Raw genomic sequence first — 21,599 nt, forward strand, 5'->3', positions numbered from 1 at the left:
TCCTCATTGTCCGTTATGTTCAGCCAGTCCGGTTTTATCCCATGCTTTTTCAGACCCAGGCCAGCTGGCCTTGGTGAGTTCCCGATAGAACATCCCCATTGTCTCAGTGTGTGGGTGCACCCCTCGCGGTCCTGAGTTCCTTGCTTGTGCTCTCTTTCTCCTTCTGCTCTTTATTTGGACCTTGAGATTTCAGTTCGGTGCTCCAATGTGGGTCTCTGTCTCTGTCTCCTTTCATCGCCTGATGAAGGTTAATATTCAGGAGGATGCCTATATGTTTTTTTTTGGGTTCACTTTCTTATTTAGCTTCTCTAGGATCACGTATAATAGGCTCAATGTCCTTTATTTATGGCTAGAAACCAAATATGAGTGAGTACATCCCATGTTCCTCTTTTTGGGTCTGGCTCACCTCACTCAGGATAGTGTTTTCTATTTCCGTCCATTTACCTGCAAAATTCAGGAAGTCATTGTTTTTTACTGCTGAGTAGTACTCTAATATGTATATATTCCATACTTTCTTCATCCATTCTTCCATTGAAGGGCATCTCGGTTGTTTCCAGGTTCTGGCTATTACAAACAATGCTGCTATGAACATAGTTGAGCATATACTTTTGTTGTATGATAGGACATTTCTTGGGTATATTCCCAAGAGTGGTATTGCTGGGTCCAGGGGTAGGTTGATCCCAAAATTCCTGAGAAACCGCCATACTGTTTTCCAAAGTGGTTGCACAAGTTTGCATTCCCACCAGGAACATGACAAGGTTGTCCACTCTCTCCATATCTCTTCAATATAGTGCTTGAAGTTCTAGCAATAGCAATAAGACAACATAAGGGGATCAAGGTGATTCGTTTTGGAAAGGAAGAAGTTAAGCTTTCGTTATTTGCAGATGATATGATAGTATACATAAGCGACCCCAAAAACTCTACCAAAGAACTCCTACAGCTAATAAACACCTTTGGGAATGTGGCAGGATACAAGATCAACTCCAAAAAATCAGTTGCCTTCCTATACATTAAGGATAAGGAAGCAGAGAGGGAAATCAGAGAAACATCACCTTTCACGATAGTCACAAATAGCATAAAATATCTTGGGGTAACTCTGACCAAGCAAGTGAAAGATCTATTTAACAAGAACTTTAAGTCTTTGAAGAAAGAAATCGATGAGGACACCAGAAAATGGAAGGATCTCCCTTGCTCTTGGATTGGGAGGATCAACATAGTAAAAATGGCAATTCTACCAAAAGCAATCTATAGATTCAATGCAATCCCCATCAAAATCCCATCAAAATTCTTCACAGATCTGGAAAAGACAATATTGCTCTCTTCTTACGAAGACCACATTCATTGTCAGCCAAATTTCATTATTTATTCATAATATCTTCTTGGTCTTGTAGGCGCATTTCCATTGCTGTAATGAAATATCTGAGGTTCGGTAAGTGGGGGAAAGGTTTAGTAAAACTCACCATTTTGTAGACCAAGAAAGTCCGAGATTAGGGAAATCCCCTCGATTTGGTCTCTAGTCTGGGCTTCCCTGGCTCAGTTGCCACATGACATGTGACATCCTGGCAGAGGCACTTGTGAAAGCAAGAAATCACAAAGCAAGACAAGAGCGTGATGAAGGGGCCCATGCAATTTCTTCTTTATTGTCTTTTTATTGTTTGTTTGGAAACAAGATCTTACTCAGAACCCAGTAAGGCCAATAACTCATTCTGAGCCCGGGTTGGCCTTGAACTCTTGCCTCAGTCTCCCAAGTACTGGGGTTTAGAGGCATGAGCTAGCATGCCCTGCTCTAGGCCTGTTTCTTTACAACTCTCCTGAGAATTGCTTAGGGTCCCAGCAGCAGCACATTGGTTTCTCCTTGGGCAAGTGTCTTCAGTCAGTCAATCGCTTCCTACCAGGCCCCACTATATCATCACCATACTAGGGACCATGGGGGACCATGCTGTGAACACATGAACATTCTGGGACACACCACACTCAGCCCATGCCTAAACCGTAGCACCCACTTCCGACCAACCAACCTTGTCAATTTGTGTTCATTTCTTCAACCTATTCTGACTGAAAGTACAAACGCACAGAAGATGAGCTCTGCTATGTAAGAGGTTAGGTCGCTACCTTTACCAGTTAATTATCCCTACAATAATGCAACTTAGCAACCATTCACAGACCTTAGCACTCGACAGAAGGCAGATGTTTAACTCAAGCACTCAGTTCACGGCTGGAGGTCAGCTATGGACTGGGCTGAGCTTGGGGTGGGGCTGAGTGACTGTCTCTCCAGGTTTCTCATGTTCTTCCTGGACTAGTAAGATAGACAAGGAATAGACTTCCCATGACCATGGCAGCAGTCCTAGAGAGTAAACAGAATCAGCACACTTTGATTTCTGCCCTTTTCTATGGTCAACAAGTCCTATGGCCAAACCCAAGGTCAGACACTGGGAGGACATTTCTGCCCACAACTGTTGGACACTGAGAAATTGGAAGGCATGCATATAGTGAAGAAGGGCTCGCCTTGGTCTTTGACCACCTGATGGTGATTAGGGAATTCTTGAGTCTCACTCGTGGCCTGGTAGAAGTGTCTTTCTGAGGATCCAGCCACTGGACAGAGTAACAAATTGTTTTGGATGAAAGATTTTGGTGGGGTGGCAATATCAGTTACATTTTTGAAGGACTCGAATCTAAGGTCAATCATATGGATAGGATGTGGTCTCAGCCCCATCAAAACGTGCAATTCCAAGGCTTGCGTGTTTCCTTGGTTGGTGGTATTATAGACAGAGTCACACCTCATGGCTAGGAGGAGCAGTGCCACCCATGGCTCCACAGGTAAAGGACATGTGGAGTCCGTGTGCTCTCCTCCCTTGGGCTCTGCACCATTCAACCTTCGTTGCAAGCACCGTTTACTCTGTAGCCTTCACCCTGAGAAACTGGAATCATAAATAGAACAGTCTTTCTGGTGCCTTCTAAGGGTCCTTTTAGTGAGTGAGCAAGCACGGGGCTGGGTTTGAAGGACCTTCTCAAGTGCGGCTTGATGTTCTATTGGCTGCCCTCTAACTTCTCAGGTGACATTAACAGTGTGGAACATGGAAGGATGGATATGGTACTGTCAATTGCTACAACATCTCAAGGACTCCTTTTCTCTCTTTCTATCCATCGTTTGAGCATCCTCCGTGTGCCTGGTGTGGTTCTAGGGTCTGAGACTGGATGAAGTAAGGAGGACACAGCTGTGGGTTCTAGTGGCAATGAAGCACACACACACACGCACACACATGCACATGTACACACACACACACACGCAGACTAATGTGTGACAGATGAGAACCAAGAGGTCACATGCAACAAAGGGGGACAGCGGAAATCTGCTCTTCACATCTATTTATGGAAGTCACCTCTGAGGCTGGAGAGATGGCTCAGTGGTACAGAGTGCTTCCTGCTTCCAGGGGACCCATACCGTGGGGTACACAACTGCCTGAAACTCTAGCTCCAGGGAGTCAATCTGACTCCTCCTTCTGAAACCTCTGAAGATCATCCCGCCGCCCCCCGACACACACACACGAAAATAAATCTTTTCTTTTTTAAAGACACTTCTGGGAAAGTGACATTTGGACAGAAAAGTGAAAGAGGAAGCTGGGGCTGTGATTCGGGCCCAGAAAATTCTAGAAAAATAGGGGCAAGCAAGCCCAATGAGCATGTGAGCAGGGGGCCCTAGCACAGGGTTAGCATTCAAAAACACTCACCCGGTGAAGGGTTTCTTCCCCTGATCTTTAGAGGGTTATGGGAGCTGGTGGAAGCCGGATAGGGGGAAGGAAGCCTTCCATCCCTCAGGTCTCAAGTCAGGCCTGGGACCAGTTTCTCTGCCTTGAGTTTGTGTGTGACTGGCCGGGTGGGATCACGAGAACGACCACATATCCGACCCTGGAATCAACCCAGTGCTACTTTCTCCTCAGACAACGGGCAACAGTGTTTCTAAATGTTATTCCTTTCTTAGGAAAAAAGAAAGTTCTGGAACTAAAAGTTAGCCCTACTCATTTATTTGGCCCAATCAGTTAATAAATGAGCCTCTTGTTGGAAAGTACAGGGTGACTAATAATTAGCCCTGAGGGGGAAAACCTAGTGGGGAAATTTGTCTAAAAACCATGGCTTACATGCCCACGCTCCGGCTTCCCTTTCAGCCTCTTGCTCTCATGGCCTGTGGACATCCGGGTGCTGGTGCCAATGGAGAAGTGTGAGCTGCAGAGTATTCTTTGTGGAGGTCCTTGCCCGGTGGAAGCTGCTCTGGTAGTTTGTTGGCCAGGCTGACTTAGGTGTTCTCCCTATCTCAGAGGAGAAGCCTCAGGTGGCCGGCAAACTTGGGGCAAAAGGGAACCTCCCTTTTATAAAACTTCTTCATCCTTGAGGCTAAGGAGATGAGGGTCTAAGAGCTCAGGGGATTAACCCTCGGGGTTCCCCCCACTCCACCCCCAGCAGTGGACCAGCAGCCCCCAGAAGCTATTCGCTGGCAGCCACAAACCCAGCGGCATGTTTGTGATGAGCTCAGCATCCTAGGACCACCCACGCTTTCCCCTCCCACTGGACTTTTGCTTAAAGAGCAAACCTTACTCTCATTTCCTTTTTCTCCTGATCTTTCCCATACTCCCCCAAACCACGGCTTACTTATTTTCTTTCTTTGTAGAACTGCCCACCAGCTCCCTTCTTCAGCCCCCAAGAGAGAAACTACGAATTTTGGCAACAAGCCACATTCACCCTGGGGGCTCTCTCTGTGATGCTGTGCAAGCCTTTAACAGTGACTTAAACAGTGAACTACAACATTGTCCCTTCAGCACCATGGGCATTCCTTCTGTTCTAGAACTTTCTCTCCTGACCTCCAAACTGACCAGATCCTGAAACGGCAGCATTTAAAAAAATTAAGATTTTAAGCATGCCTCTTTGGTGTGCTAGCTTTCTGAGAGAAAAACAAAACAAGGAAACAGATGAGAACCCCAAGGTTTCAGCCTAGGCAGTGAAGGGACAGGCTAGTTTGGGGTTGTGCCCACGGTTAAGGGGCATCTGCGCTTGGCAGTGGTCCTATAACCACAGTGCTTGCTGATGAAAGAGACGTGTGAGGACTGCCAATGAGTGAAGGATTAGGTTCTGGTCTGAGCTGACTTTGGGCTGCAGGAGTGAGATGGGAGAGAGAGGACCAGGGAGCCTCAGCTTCCATAACCAGCAGGGACACAAGAGACTTGGGCATCCAGAACAGCCAGCCATTGCAGGCACACAGTGTGTGAGACGGGGCAGAGTACAGGTACTCAGGGGCAGTATAGGTTGGAATGGCAGCAACAGTTGGTTTTAGAATGTATGAAGGCAGCCCTGCTTATTAAAACATGTGATGAAGGCAATCATTTAAAAGCAATAATAGCCTTGCACTGGAACGTACTCCTGTGATCTCTGCTCTTGGGGGAGGTGGAGGCAGGGTGGTCAGTCTTTCAAGGTTATTTGCAGGTGCAGTGTGAGCTCAAGGCTAACCTGGGGATATGTAATGCCTTTGTGCAAATGTGTATATGTATGTGTGTATGTGTATATGTATGTGTGTATGTATGTATGTGTGTATATGTATATGCATGTGTGTATGTATGTGTGTATGTACTATGTATGTATGTATGCATGTACATGTGTGTGTGTATGTGTGTGTGTGTGTCTGTATACTCCCATCACTTAGGAGGCAGAGGCAGATATAAAGCAAGAATTTAGCACATCTCTTTCAGTAATTTGAGAGTGCTAGTAACAAAAAGAAAGAACATAAAAGCCCTGATCATCACAATAAGCAAACATGACTTTTTAAAAAAACACCTCTGACCTCTGTAAAGAATATGCTTCGGGGTTTAGGAGATGGCTCAGTGGTTAAGTACTCACCTACAGAGCCAGAACCAGAGATCTGATCCCCAGAACCCACATAAATGCCAGGTGGGTGTGGTGACGTCTGTAATTCCAACACTGGAAGGCAGAGGCACAGGCTCCCCAGAGCATGTTGGCTCTCGCCAGCAGATCACACCGCAGCCCACAAAACAATTCTCGAGGTACTGCAAAGATTCTAGCAGCAGTGTTCTGGAGCATCCCCCACTGTTAGACACCTGTAGTGACAATGAAAATAGTGAACTTTTTAAACAACCGATGAGTCAAGAAATGCCATCGTGGGAATTGTTTAAATGCCATTCTGAGAAGACACATGTATGTAAAGCTCTAGTCACTGGTCAAGGACTCCTGGAAAAATATGGTTTAGGAAACACACATTAAAATAGCCACCCAAAAATGTGAAAGTGCTTTAGCATACATTTATCTGAAGATGTGAGAAATGTCTCTGTGTGAAACTTAAAACCTTCCTGGAGACCTCAATTAACAGAGAGCTACACAGTTCTGGTGGATTTGTGGACCTGGGTTCTAAATCTCTTAATTGTGCAGTGTATGGTTTGAAATGTTTCTTATTAAAATGTAAGCTAGATCATCCTAGTAATGTTAGGCGGATTCTAATCTGCCTAAATTCAAGGAACCAATAACCCCGGGACAGCTTCGGAAGAGAAGTTTAATGCCTGAGGCTCAACTTCTGCACCAAGTGAAGGGCTCAATAATCCCCAGTCAGAAGCATGTGTGATATTAGTCCAGAGAGAAACAGAGAAGACTCCAGAAGCAGGTTCACTCATTCATGAAAACATGTGTGGAGCAGAGACATCATTTCAAATCAGAGAAGAACAACATTAGAGCAGGGGTGGGGCAATGGCAGCATAGGCCTTCTGTAATGCCAGCACTGGAAAGGGTTGTGAGTTCAAGGCCAGCATGTTTACTTAGTAAGCTCTGGTCTTAAAAAATAGAACAGGGTCAGGGTCGGGCAGGGGGAGCAGCATTGGAAGAAGCTACTGTCCCACTGTTAGTGAGGGGGAAAAATCAGCTAGGCATCTATATCAAATCGTGTTAAAATGTGTTAAGGAGCTAAATAGAAAAGCACATATCCTGAAAAGTGTCGGAAGCCGGAGAATGCTCTTAGATCTCAGAGTAAGAAACGGGTGGCTACACCCCACACTAAAACCAAACCATAAAGATGGTACATTAAAGCATTTTCAAAACCTCTTCCTATATAAAAGATGTCATAAAGAAGAAACATAAATCTTAAACGTGAAGAAGGAATTTGGTGTGTATCTAACCAGGAAAGGATAGCCCAGAATTTATAGTAAACAACTTTAACTAAAGTCCCAAGGCTAGGAATAGGCACTCCTGAAAGAGGTCGTGGAACAGCTTCACAATACACAGGAACAAGGTGACAGAGTCAAGCAGAGGGACTTCAGGAACTCATGCTCACTAGGTAGAAAAAGTTAGCAAAAGGGGGCCTTGCTAAGAACCACCTGGAGCAGAGGTTCTCAAGTTTCCTGGTGCTGCAACCCTTTAATACGGTTCCTCATGCTGTGGGGACCTCCGACCAAAAAGTCATTTTCATTGCTACTTCATAACTGTAATTTGGCTCTATAAAAGTGTAGTGTAAATATCTGTGTTTTTTTTGATGTGTTTTCTACTTAGGCAACCCCTGTGAAAGGGTCGGTCAACCTCTAATATCCGAGAGCGCAGCCACTGCTCAGCCACAGGCCTGTAATATCCTCTGCTCCCTGCAGCCCTGTGTGCAATGAGTAAGGATGAGAAGGCAGAACTCATAGCTCGACGTGGGTTCTACACAGAGGATCTCACACATATCAGGAATGTTTTAATCCTCGGAATTAATTGTTCACTGGTGTGCCAGATCCACAATTTCATGTGGCAGGCAAGCAGAGGGACTAGGTTAGCAGCCTTGGCTCTACTTGCTTTGGGCTATGCACCCACCCCTCTCCTAATAATGTACCTGGCAGTCTGAGACCCTTGCACACACGACTGTGCACACCCCTTCCCCCCAACAACCTGATGGCAGCCTAGGACCCTGCATCAAACTGCACACACGCCCAACTCAGAGCTGTGCAGTAAATGTATCTTCCTTTAAGGTCCAAGCTTATATTTTGTTCACTACTTAAGTCCAGTAGGAGCATAGGGAGCTGATCCCGCCTGCACTGGTTTGGTTGCATGTCCGCTAGGTAAACTGTGTCTTCGAAGCAAACTTTTAGGGAGAATCCCCCTTTGACTATCCATACCTGTGTATAAGTGGGCAAGCCCTATAGTAGAAATGGGGCTCCTGGGAGGTTGCCATGCTACAGCGCACAGACTCACAGCCACATGCACGTGGGCAGCACTAATTTGACTCAGTAGGTAATATATATACAAACACACATATACGTGTGCATATATATGTGTGCTAATGTATTATGTATGTATATATATACTCACTATATTTGGAGAGTGTAAGTATTCATATATGAATATATGGATAGTGCATATTTATATTTACACATATATGTGGAGAGTGTAAGTATTCATATATAAATATATGGATAGTGCATATTAATATATACACATATGTGGAGAGTGTAAGTATTCATATATGAATATATGGATAGTGCATATTTATATTTACACATATATGTGGAGAGTGTAAGTATTCTATATGAATATATGGATAGTGCATATTAATATATACACATATGTGGAGAGTGTAAGTATTCATATATGAATATATGGATAGTGCATATTAGTATATACACATATGTGGAGAGTGTAAGTATTCATATATGAATATATGGATAGTGCATATTAATATATACACATATGTGGAGAGTGTAAGTATTCATATATGAATATATGGATAGTGCATATTTATATTTACACATATATGTGGAGAGTGTAAGTATTCATATATGAATATATGGATAGTGCATATTAATATATACACATATGTGGAGAGTGTAAGTATTCATATATGAATATATGGATAGTGCATATTAATATATACACATATGTGGAGAGTGTAAGTATTCATATATGAATATATGGATAGTGCATATTAATATATACACATATGTGGAGAGTGTAAGTATTCATATATGAATATATGGATAGTGCATATTTATATTTACACACATATGTGGAGAATGAGTGTGAAATTGAAACTGAGTGGGCGACAGTGGGGAGAGATCTAGAGAGAACATGAAGTTGGCAGGGGAATGGAGGGAGGGACCTGGGAGGAGCTGGAATTGGGGAGTAGGAGGTGGACTTTATAAAAACAAAGTGCATTTATATATGAAGGAAAAAATAGTAAAATAGAAATGCCACCAAGCACTCAATGCTACCTAGTAGGTTCTAAACTGTGACCCAATGGAATATGGCACAGCCGCTAAGCAGTGGCTGAAATTATTTTTAGTATTGTGAATCTGCTCGTAAACTGCTAACCTAAGCTAACACAAGACAGAAAGAAAGTAGGAGGAGTAAGAAGGGTAAGCCATTAAAACATGTACATAGGCGTGAAAGTCAGCACACCAAAGGTTAAGGGGGTTATTTCTGTATAGATTAGAAGTGACTTTTTCTTTAATAACCTAACTTGTGGTGTTCACACACTTCTGGATATGAGTCCGCTCCCCTCCCCTAAGAGTGGTTGACCTACAGGGAGAAGGTGGCTACCTTAAAGAAAAGGGAATCTCCCTTCCCCAGAAGCCTCAGTTAGGGGTGGGAGCTTGTGACTCCCCACCCCCTCTATGTTGAAAGGCTGATTACCTTGGTCTTGGGCAAATCATCATTGATGCCTAGAATTCAAGAAGACCTGGTGTCATGTCCAAAGACACTGTGTCATTCCGATCCTTCCAGACCTCTGGCTCTTAAAATCTTTCTGTCCCACCCCCTTTCCCATGGTCCCTGAGCCTTGGAGAGCGGGTGCCAAGCAGATGGGCTGAATCTTCTTTTAGACATTGTTTTCTAAAATACTTATGAGCATGCATGTAATTAATGCTTTAGTATAAAAAGATGTCTTTTGTTCAAACAATGTAAACAAGGCCGGATAATAACCCAGAAAGAAGGCAGGGAGCCAAGAACTGCAGGCGTATGCCACTTTGCTGGAAGTCTAGTGTATCTGCCCCTATCACAAAATCTAGAGAGGAACAACGTCGCCACAGCCCTGGTCTTCAGAGGAAGCTGCCCACCCTCCCTCAACCTGCAAGTACGGCTCGATGGCCTGGTTCCCAGGTTGGGCTTGAGGGTCATCGAGTCGGTGTCACGCGTGCCATCACGGCTTCTAAAGCCACAGGAAGCGGGGCCGTTCCGCGGAGCTGCTTGTCACCGCTGGCCAGCCGCAGCAGCGACGCGGACTTGGGGACGCGTGCGCGGGGCGGGGACCAGGCCACCCGCCTCCTCCGGCTGGGGAGTCCCCGGGGCCAGAGCACGGGGAAGTCCCGAGCAGGGGTACAAGAACGTGGCGCGCGCCCAGGAGAGTAGCCTGGACGGTGTCGCAGCGCTCCAGCCATGTCGCGAGGCCTCCAGTTCCTGCTCCTCGGCTGCGGTACGGCCCCCAACCTGTCGCCCTACGCTGCCTACGACCTGCCTCGGTGGCCTGGCTTACGCCTTTCTGTCTCTACCCTTTCTCTTGCAGCCTGCAGCCTGGCGCCAGCGATGGCGATGCGGGAGGTGACGGTGGCTTGCTCCGAGACGGCTGACCTGCCGTGCCCAGCGCCTTGGGACCCGCAGCTCTCTTACGAGGTATCCTGGGCCAAGGTAAGCGAGACCCGGGTCTGAGCGGGTTTTTTTGCGGGGACAGAGGAAGCAGACAGACAGACTAGGGACTGGGTCTCCCGGGGCCCCGGTTGGATACTCTAGCTATTCTGATACTCGACCTTCTCCACTGGGCTTCATCTGCATCCTCATCCAGAGCCCAAGCACCCTCACGTTTTAGTTCCTGGCAGATCATGATCAAAGGCGTCTTGATGTGAGTGATCCCACCAGAGGTTTGCAAAGGAATGGATCTGTGCCGCAGGGCACCTGTGGGCACAGCCAGGAGGCTGCAGAGAAAGCAACGTGGGCCTAGATTTTGGGCATGATACAGGAAGCATGTCCCCATACTACTGATTTCTGGTACCTTGTGGCCATGACACCTTCAAAATACAGAAGGGAGAGGAACATTTGAGAGGAAAATCTCAAAAAGGGTCCCAAATGACTTAGGTTGGCCACAGGAGTTAGTTAGGAGTGTCCGTTTCTTTTCAGCCAAGGCAGCCCCTGAGGGGTCCCGCCATGAGTGAGGACTCTGCCCCTGTGGTGGGAAATTGAGTTTCCCAAGGCACAACACTTGAAAGGAAAGGGTTCCTTTCAGCGACATCTTAAGACTTCACAATTGTAATTCCTGTTGTATGCTAAAGCCAAGCAGCTATAATTTAATAGAGCCGGCCTTTGCCCCCCTTCCTTAAGTGAGCTTCGGAGGCAGGCCACCTCCATTTTAAGGCAAATGAATTCAATCCCTAGGGGTGGCTTTCTGATTTGCTGGTTTACCTCTGAGGAAGCTTCTGTCTGATCTCAGTTTCCACAAAACGCAGGGCTTCCTTCTTCCTGCTGTGAAAGATGCTGCGGGAGCGGGTAGTTTATATTGGTGTTTAAACATGCAAGGCGACACGTGTGTGTGTGTGTGTGTGTGTGTGTGTATAAGCGTGCATGTGCGCGCACACATGCAGGTGCACGCGCACGCAGTTTTGACCACTTAAGCCTATTGTCTGGGCTGGAGGCTAGTATCTTAGTGGTACAGTATTTACTTAACATGCAAAAGCATGCTGAAACCCCCGAGCATCAAACCAAAACCCAAAGTAGTTAACCAAATGGGTTGTCAGTCCCCGAAAGACAGCGATGGCACCAGTTCTTTCTGCATTCTGCCCAGCATCCAGGGTCTACCCTCTTACTGAATCTAAGCTGACAGCATGAGGGAGGTGGCCCCATGGAGACCACAGGACGCTGCTGGGTAGAACACTATAGGACAGGGTGTAGGGGAGTATGAGGGGGTGGGGGTGGGTGAGCGGGTGGGGGGACCCTATTTCTTCTCATTTCTCTTTTCTTCACTGTGAGCTCAGAGGACAGGAGTCCAAATTTTTTGAGTAGACAAAACAATAACGCTTTAAACATATTACAAAAACAGTATTTGAGGACTCACCATACGCCAGACTATGGGGACAAATATTTACATATATTATCTTCCTCTGTCTTCTGGAACAATGTGGCCTTAGGAGTCCAGAACTATGCCTGCTCCTACTTCCTGATGAAGAGACAGAGCCCTGGGGGGAGCAAAATACACTGGCTTTGACCCAAGCTGTCAGATTCCAGATCTTGGGTTGTTAGACTATCTTGATATCTCGATGTTCTACTTTAATTACTTTGGGTAAAGAAAAACAAAGTGTCCCTGAGCCAGCCAGCCAGTAGACTTAGCCATCATCTCAAGGAGGGCGCAAACATGAAACCATGTTCTCTCCCAGACTGTAATTAAAAAAAGAAAGCATCATTAATATCCCCAGGGGAGTAATTAAAAAGTACTCACGAAACAAGTGGATGAAATTTCAGGCTGTGAAGTTCAAACAGTTGTCAAGTTAAATCTTCTCGCAAGGGGTCGTTTGAAATGGTTCAGTAAATCATAGCAATTAGCCTTTGACCTCTCCTTGGATGTCAGCAGATGATGTAACACTGTAATGTATGTGCTTGTTTATTGGACATGGTTCTTGCAAGGTCTGGCCTGAAGGTCCCTTAAAACCTCTTTCTAAAAAAAAAAAAAAAATCAAGGCGGGGGGGCGTGATAGGGTGCTTGCTTACTCTGAATGAAGCTGTGATGCTAAGGAAAAGACGGTGTCTGTTCTCATCCCCTCTCTATGGGCTTGGTGGCTAGAGGAAGGAGCGTTACAATGCCAGCCCACTAACCAAGCACCTTGAAATAGATATGAATTCTTTCTTCTTGGACTTTTGGACGAGTCCCATCATATTTGTTATTTTCCAGGTCCCAAATGAATAGATTGGCGTTGTTGTTGTTTGTTTGTCAAAAAAAAAAAAAATGGGCAGAGAGTTCTAGAAATAAGGCCGTGGCGAGATACCGAAAGGCCTTGTTTTATGGATGAAGCGTCTGGGGTTTTCTGTATGGTTTCTTTGGAAAATGTTCTGGGGGAACTGTGAGGTAGGGGATTTAAATTCAGAACCGAAGGCGAATCCAGTTCCTCTCACCTCCCTTCCCCGTCTCTGTCCTGGTATTATAAAACCCGTTTCCTGTGTGTGGGAATAGTGCAAGGAGAGCCCCTTGAAGTGAAGCTTCACCTTGTGCCACCCTGAATCACACTCTTGCAGGTCTCCTGCACGTCACAACAGTGGTCACAACGACACATGGCTTAAAATTCCATTTGCCATTTTGTCCTTGGGTCCCATAGAACATTCTGCCATTAACCAGTTGGCACTGATGGCCTGTGCTTAAGAAAGGACTCCTGCAAGTCAACTCATACCTTTTACCAAAAACTCAAAGCAGATGGAATTCCATTAGCGTCTGTATAAACATTGATGGATGGGCCATGTCCGACTCCATTCTTTGTGTCTAAGATATGGTGATGGGGAGGCCGGAGGAATTCAGTAGAGACAAGCACAGAAGATCAAAGGCCAAATACAGACAGCACCAACCCAGTGTCCTCTAGCACAGCATTCCCTTCTGTGGCCCGGTGCCCTCCTAACTAGAACCCCTGAAGACGCCTTCTCTTCCTACCTTTTAAAGTAGAGTGGATGTCGGAGGAGAAATAGGAAAATCAATAAGTTGTATCCATTGAGACTGTAACTCAGTTTAGTCTTTAAAGTTCTAATAGATTGCAGCTTGGGTATGAGGAGGTAGTTTGAGAACATAGGCAAATATGCTTTGATCCGTCATTCTTTGGCTGTTGACTATGACATTTGTTTACATTGGGTTTCAGAGGACAGAGTTGAATATAAGGCTCTGCATGAGGGGCTGTGACTGTGCTTCACGGAGCATCACCGTGTCTGTGCTGGCTTCCACAAAGCTACAGTGGGTTTGAAGAGAGGGCCCAGCTCCAGTTAGACAGCTCTGGGCATGGTTGGTGTCCTTCTCTGCTAACAAGGAGGAGTCATTTACTCTGCAGATCCAGCACCATCCTGGATCATGCTAGGAGCCCTGACAACCTCCGGTGAGACAAAATGAAAGGGGATATCTGATGTGGCCTCTGGGTGATACTGCGGGGGTGGGGACAGCCACGCGTCACAAGACATAACTCTATTTAGACGATTGTCAAAGGAAGGGAGAAAGGGGAAGTAAGACCGTGATTTCAGAGAATCGGCCACCCTTGACTTCAGGGCTTAGAAAAGCCTTGGCAAGGCTAGAGTATGGGCAGTTTGGTCCAGTGCTGTGTTCCATTTCTGTACTGGAAAGCAGGCCCTCTGACAGCTCGAGGCTAGGCACCACACCAGTGTGTTGGCCTTGACTCAGTAGGCTGCGGTCTCCCCTGGATACTGGTCACTCTTAGTGAGTATTTCCTGTCTCTACCAGTGTGTGATGCTGAGCTCTGAGGGCAAGGCCTCTGAAAAGAGCGGAGGGGTTGAAGTCATCCCCGGGGGACTACCCGTGAGCTAATAGGTACCCCTTGTTGGGTTTCCTTGATTCTCAGAGACGATCTAAGAACATGTTTATTTGGGGAAAAAAGAAACATTTCCATATTAAATTTAGAAGGACTGAAAATCTGAAATGTGACAACTCTATGTATATTAGAATCAAAGAAAAATACTACAGTCCCCATAGGCATGTGCCCTCCCTTGCCTTGGAGAAATCACTTTCTCCAAGAATAACTCTGACTATGAAAGACGCGACGGTGGTTTGTGAATGTCTTTCATATTTACACAGCTACTGTAGCAGCGTCCTGGGCCTGGTGATAGCTATCTCAAAATCAACATGGAGAAGATGGTTCAGTCAGTAAGATGCTTACTTGGAGCCCCAGCACCCGTGTGAAAAAAGCAGCTTCCATGACTAGGATCTGTAACACCAGAGCAGATGACCAGAGATGGGGGGATCCCTGACGTTCATTAGGCAGTCAACCTAGTCAAATCTGGGAGTTCTTTGAGAGACCCTGTCTTGATAGACAAGGTGGAGGGTGATGGAGGAAGACATCTGGTGTCTACACACATAACAGACATGTGTACACACCCACACTCAGAGACAAAGCAAACATTTCTAGAATAGCATCTTAAGCAAGGGCAGAGAAGTGAACCACAAAGCATCTTGGTGCAAGTGAGGTCACTGGTGATCCAGAAAGGAAAATGAAACAGCAGGTAAAACCTAGAGGTGATAGGATGGAGGTAAAGTGGGAAGGACTCAACTGTCAATAGTGAGTCCAAGGCATAGTATCTCAGCAGTAGCGAACCATTGAAAGAGTTTCAGCACAGAGAATGATGTCATACAAATCTAAGGAAGAGCGCATTTCTCATGGTGATGGGGAGAATGTAACTCGTCTGAGAAGACGAATATTTGGGAGCCTGTATTCATTTCCTTCACTGAAATTCCCATTAGCTTAGCTCAGTGGAGGCCAGAGCACATCTTTTTCCCTTGGATTTGCTCCATCACCATTTCTGTCTGCGCTGTCAAGGAAAGACGAGTTTACCTCAGAAAGAATGGAGGAAGCCTCCGCCAGACGAGAATGGTGGCTCATTGAGGTTTTGGACATGGCCGAACATGACCGAACATGGCATTGTTCATGTCCTTCGGGGGGTAGGAAGAGGGCAGCTGAGAGTTGAAGAGAAACACCAACAAAGAAAAACATGTGCTTTCCACAAATACAAAGGGGAACCTGGATCACATGAGGCCCGGGTTTCCTGGGGTTATTCTTAGTTATGTCACCGCGTGGAAAAAGGAGAAGTTTCCAGGAGGCCTCAGTGACGTAGGCATTTATGTAAGGCAGGCTTAAAAATAAAATTCATTACCTAGAAAATGGTTCCTCTGACTAAAACTGCTTCCATAATCTTTCTAGCGACTTCAGCAATGATTCTAAATGTGCGTGCATGTGTGTGTGTGCACAAGACTGTATGTATGCATGGGAATGGTAACCTTGCACATCTTCTTTGATTATTCTCCACCACATGTTTTTAGGCAGGCTCTCTTACTGAACCTGGAACCAGTAAGCTCAGGCACCCTCCTGTACCACCTCCCCCAGGGCTGGGACTGCATACCTCTACCCCCTACCCAGTTCTTTCTTTTCTTTTTTTTAAAACATGGGTGCCGGGGAAGTAACTTGATTCTCATGCTTGGACTGACTGAACTCTCCCTTACTTTCCTAAGTTTTGTACCAACACTCCTGAGTCCAAATCAGAGCAGGGCTGAAAATCTTGCCCTGGTAATATTCCATCACACTCCTAAGTCTGTGTGGAATCTTGGTTTGCCTTGTTGTTGGTGGTTTTGTGTTTTCATGGAGGTGCACTGGATCAAGTTCCTGTGTGCGCTAGGTGGAACCAGTACTGACTGGAAGACCAGGCTTTGGTAACATCACGTGACAGTTTCTTGAAGCACTAATGAGTCACTTGCGTGTTCTAATCTGAATTCTCTGAAGAGGATAGATCCCAGAAGAGCTGGTGGCTGGAGAGGATTGTAGGTCCAGATGAAGAAGGACTTCTGGAAAAGGAAGATGTTAGTTGCTGCATCTGCAGTCACCGTGGACCAGACTTCTGGGTCAGTTCTGGGGTATCATTCTTTGAGGAAAGATGGCACACATGTAGGACTGATTCAGAAGCTGGGGCCACATGGGCAGAGTTCCCTAAACTCCACCCTTATGTAGTGGTCTGTGTGTGTGTCCCCATCAGTTAAGACTTCCTGTTACAAGGAATTGCAATTCTATCTTAAAGAAAAGGAACTATGTTGGTTTTTCCATGATGTATTAGATTATTTTATTTTATTTTTAACATTCCCATTAGATATACGTCAACATAGTTCCTTTTCTGTAAGAAAAGCTGGGCTTAGAGGTCTGTGAATATCCCCCAGGCTTGGTGATATTTCATCGCTCCTCTTTCCCAACCTTTGTATTGATGTTATTGCTAACTTCCTTCTGGCAGGGAAAAAGTAGCTGACACATGCACTTGCATATTCCCACCCCCAAACAATATCTTTCTGGTTGGGTTTTTCTTTTAATAGGACAAGTTTCCAACTATTCTTAAGTGGCTATGATTGCATTGTGTGCCAGTCCCAAGTAGTCTCTGAGGCCGTGGGAGTCAGGCCAGAGTCAAATAGACCTCTGCTAGACCCAAGGGGTTCTTGTGGTTCTGTGAAGGACGTGAACTCAGAGTCCAACAGGTATCCCAAGATGGCAACCTCAGGATGGTTGCTGAGAATAATGAAAGGTTCAGCATTGCTATCGATGATCCCAGCCTTGAAAGGCTTTTCCACTTTATTAAAATGATGCTTGAGAGAATCAGAATGCTGTGGTGTTATGGAGACATAATGGTCAGCTGACATGGGCTGGAGGGATGCTCTAAACAGTGAAGTGCTTGCTGTGGAAGCGTGTGCATCCAATCTCCAGGACCAGCAAGAAAAAGTAGGATGTGGTGGTGTAGATCCCTGGAGCTCACTGGCTAGCTAGCCTAGCCAATCAAAAGAGCTTCTGGCCAGTAAGAGATTCTATCTGGAAAGACAAACAGAAACAAGATTGGTTGGTGCCTAAAGGGGCAACTGAGGCTGTCTTCTGGTCTTCACATGCACATGCGCCCACATGAACACACACACGCATGCATACACACAAACACACACTCACACACCACACACATGCACACACACACCACACACACATACCCCATACACCCCACATCTCCCACACATATATCATACACACCACACACACACACACATCATACACACACAATATACACACACCATACAAACACTCACACACACACCACTTGAACATGAGATTTCTCCCTAGAGCAATGGACTGAGATTTCTAGGACAGTTTTACCGAAAAATCAGCCAAGAAGGATGAACTGGAAGGAAGGAGAGTCTGTGGATGGAGGGAAAACAACCAGTTATGGAGACATCTTCTCCCCCACTCTCCCAACTCCACAGTGCCCAGGAGTGTTTCTCGTTTGAGAAAATATCTTGTAACAGATTCCTTCTAGACAAGGGAAGGAAATGCAGGGATGAAGCGACTGACTGAAAATGACCTGATTAGCTAACGGAGAAGCTCGGACTTGACTTCAGTCCTTCTGATTTGGAAGCCAATGTGCTCGTCATGTTTTCATTATTTCTCAGATTCATTCATTTATTCAGAATGCATCCTTCCTGTGTGCAATGAACTATTCAGCATGCTGAATTAAGCCTTGGTTATATATTTTTAAAAATTAACATCTTTAGGGCTTTGCATATGATTACCACCAGACTCAGGGTAGGCATGCAACACCATAAATATCTTCATGCCACTTTTCTAAGATGCGGTCACTCAGTCCTGGGCCCAGTGGGTACAAACTACCCTTGAGCTGCTCAGCCAGTTGGCCGAGAACAGAAGAATTGGTGGTAGGGCTGGGAATGGTTCCCACTCTACCCCACTCCAAAGCCAACACTCTTAATTAAGTCACCTCTGCCGTACTCATTACTCTTGTTAACAGCCATAAATCCAACTCTGTTAGATCCAGTACATTTCAAAGTAGAAAATCATTTTCCTAATAAAACTACACTCAGAAAAAAAGACCCGACATTAATGCTCATACATTTTATCCACATTATGACATCAAACTCAGAGCCAAACTATTTTGCACATTTTAAAGAGCTGTTTTTATGATGAATGGGGATTATATTAGCACTTTAATTGAGTTAAAACCAAAGTACAAGAATGTTAGTGAACAGGAAATGCAATTAAGACAGAACTGCTCCAGCATGCTTGGGATACATCAGATTGATGCGATGACACCTTTGAACATTTGGCGTCTCCCTCTTTCAGTGCGGTTTATCAAATTGGTAAATGAAATATTCAAATTCTGTGCTATTTTTCCTTCCAAAAGAAACCTTTCTTTTCCTACCATGCTTTACCAAAATTTTATCAAATCTGATATCTGATGATCTCAGGCCTCTAGTTTGTGACCAAAGCTACTTGTTTGCTTTAGCAAACAAATTTGGTCATTTCTAGGAAGTGTACATGGTGTGCATGTGTGTGTGTCGTGTATGTATGTGTATGGTGTGTGTGTGTGTGTATGTTGTGTGCCTGTGCCTGTGCTTGCAGAAACTAGAACCTGAAGTTAGGATGCCTTGATTACTCCCCACCTTTATGTTCTTGTGACAAGATTTCTTGATTGAATCTCACTATTTGAGTTAGACCTGTTGACCAGTAGTCCCCTGGGCTTGCTCACCCATCTCTGCACTCTTAGTACTGGGGTTACAGACACGCCTGGACTTTTAGGTGGGTAGAGGACCTGAACTCACAGCTTCAAACTTGCACAGCAAGGACTTTGTCCTCTGTGCCATTTCCCAAGTTTCCAAACCCTCCGTATGCTTTTTATTTTGAGACAAGGTTTCTCTGAGTTGGCTAAGATGGCCTTGAACTTTCAATCCTCCTGTCTCAGCCTTCTGAGTAGCTGGAGTCAAAGCTGCCCTGCCAAGTCTGATTAATTGTCGTGTATTTGAATAAAACTACATAAATTTGTTTTTAAAAACATTTGCCACATAGTTCTTAGTTGAAATACGGGTTCCATCCCAGTATTGTTGATTTAGTTTGTGCTTATTCAAATTTATCTATCATTTATTTTTTAAAAAGCTTTTTAATTCACATGCTCTTTAAAATCAGTACTTTGTGTTTGCTTGATGTTATGTTCGGTGAATTAAAGGGAAAACTCGGTTTAATTTAGGTCTTGTGGTTTCTTTAAGGTCAAATGTCTGTCTCAGAGAAAGAATATGATATTTAGGCCTTTATTCAAATTGGAGGCTGTAAGACAAACCAAAGTCCTTGGGTTTTCTCAAAACAGGATGTCGCATATTTTTTTTCTAATTCAATAAAAAAGCTCAGTTGTCAGCATAAAAGTTAATCCACAGAGTGTGGATATTTAAAAGAGCGTTGGAATGAGCGTTTTGAAGAATTAATTTGCCCAAATTATGTTGTGCTTTCACGTGTTGTACAGCAATATTAGCATCGCAGAGCGCGCATTAAACAGTTCCCGTCAATTATGCTGGGCTCTGAATGAAGCGGAGGGTTCCTTTTGTTAGAAATTACTATTTCCTAAAATGCTTTTGCAGAGAAGCAATGAAACACTTTTAGACTTGAAATGTTTAAAAAGCTGCTCTTGCCAGTGGCTGATTTTGATCCAGTTCCAATGCTCATAAGAACTCAGAGAATAAGGCAAGGAGGGGACCGGTCCAGTTTGCTTTCCTGCTGCCTCACCGCTCAGGGCTGTTTTGGTCACTGCTGGTTCATATGACATGGCAAGATGACATGAGCCTGGCCACGGGTCTTTTGAGAATCATTTGGGGTTTTACATAAGGGGTTTCCAGGGCAACCACAGTGCTTCACTCTGGTTTTGAGCACCTAACACAAACAAAACTGGTTGTTCCTTTTACAGTAGTGGGGAGATCCTGTATTTCTCAGGTAGAGTCACAGGAAAAGAAAGGTCTGTCTCTCCCCATCCTTTGGATAGTTACATCTTAAAAACGACAAAACAAAGGGCAGCAGACATTGCAATACCTCAAACATGAACGAGGAGAGGGCTAGGAAATACTCCCGGGTGCGCTGTATGACAATGGCTGTTGTGTCCTCTTACCCATGACTTCGCCTTTTTCCATCTCAAGGACCTGTGGCCAACTGTAGTCTAAACATTTTATATGAAACATTACAGAAATAAACAATTCGCAAGGTTTACGCTATTTGCTATTCCGAGTAGTGTGATAAAAGCCTCACACCTTGTCCTGTCTGGGATGCAAATCTCCCTTCCGTTCAGCTTAGCTACACGGTGTAGCTGCCTTCCGCCACGAGCAGTCTTCGTGGCTGTCAGATACGCTTAGTATCAGATACACTTGCTTACATTCACGTCTCCCATATTTTGCTTAATAATGGGCTCAATGCACAAGAGTAGTGATGCTAGCGATTTGGATATACCCAAGAAAAACCACAAAGTGCTTCCTTTAAGGGAACAGAGGAGTTACGAGAAAAGAGGATACAAGCTCCCTGCTGAGGTCGATGGGAAGAGTGAATCCTTTATCCTGATATTTTGAAAAAGGGAAAAGAAATGCTTACTTGTTCTGTTGTCCTGCCTTGCACTGTGAAGTCATGATCATAGTGTGTCGTCAAAGCTTGAGTGAGATAGAAAAGGTATTAATTTTGTGGGCATAAAATGTGAGCAGAAAGCCTCCACCTGGTTTAGAAACCACACTGTCCGAGTGAGTATGTGTAGGAAAAAAACCACTGTGCTTTTCCAAAGACAGCCTCAGTTCTACCTGTGATTTCAGAAACCCATTAAAGGTCCTGGATAGATTCCCATGGATAAGATGTGACACCACTGTGGTTACTTATCAAGCAGAATGCTGTCACTCATTGAGCAAGAGTTCTTGGTTATGCTAGCTCCCTGGCACTGGTTCTCTGTGGCACTGGGGAGAAAGGGTCTTTGGAGGAGATCTGTGAGAGCGGAGAAGGTATTTGACTGTAACTCCACTGATGGGTGGGATGACTCAGCAAGGCAGAATCTGGCAGGCGATTGTGCCCATAACCTTG

The 21,599-nt window shown here is 45.1% G+C and overlaps 1 protein-coding gene across 4 annotated transcripts in view; it reads left to right on the forward strand.

Annotated features, from left to right (window-relative positions):
• The window catches only part of Cd83 (CD83 molecule), an 86,888-nt gene that overhangs the window by 57,714 nt on the left and 7,575 nt on the right, over positions 1-21,599 (forward strand). For 2 of the 4 annotated variants that reach the window (XM_057787528.1, XM_057787529.1), the window contains one exon: positions 10,517-10,638. In XM_057787528.1, the coding sequence (XP_057643511.1) occupies positions 10,517-10,638 (122 nt within the window). Of the gene's footprint in view, positions 1-9,995; positions 10,427-10,516; positions 10,639-21,599 lie in introns of those variants that run through there. The other 2 variants (XM_057787530.1, XM_057787527.1) reach the window with 2 other exon arrangements.

Source organism: Chionomys nivalis, chromosome 13, assembly GCF_950005125.1.
Source record: "Chionomys nivalis chromosome 13, mChiNiv1.1, whole genome shotgun sequence".
NCBI lineage: Eukaryota > Metazoa > Chordata > Mammalia > Rodentia > Cricetidae > Chionomys > Chionomys nivalis.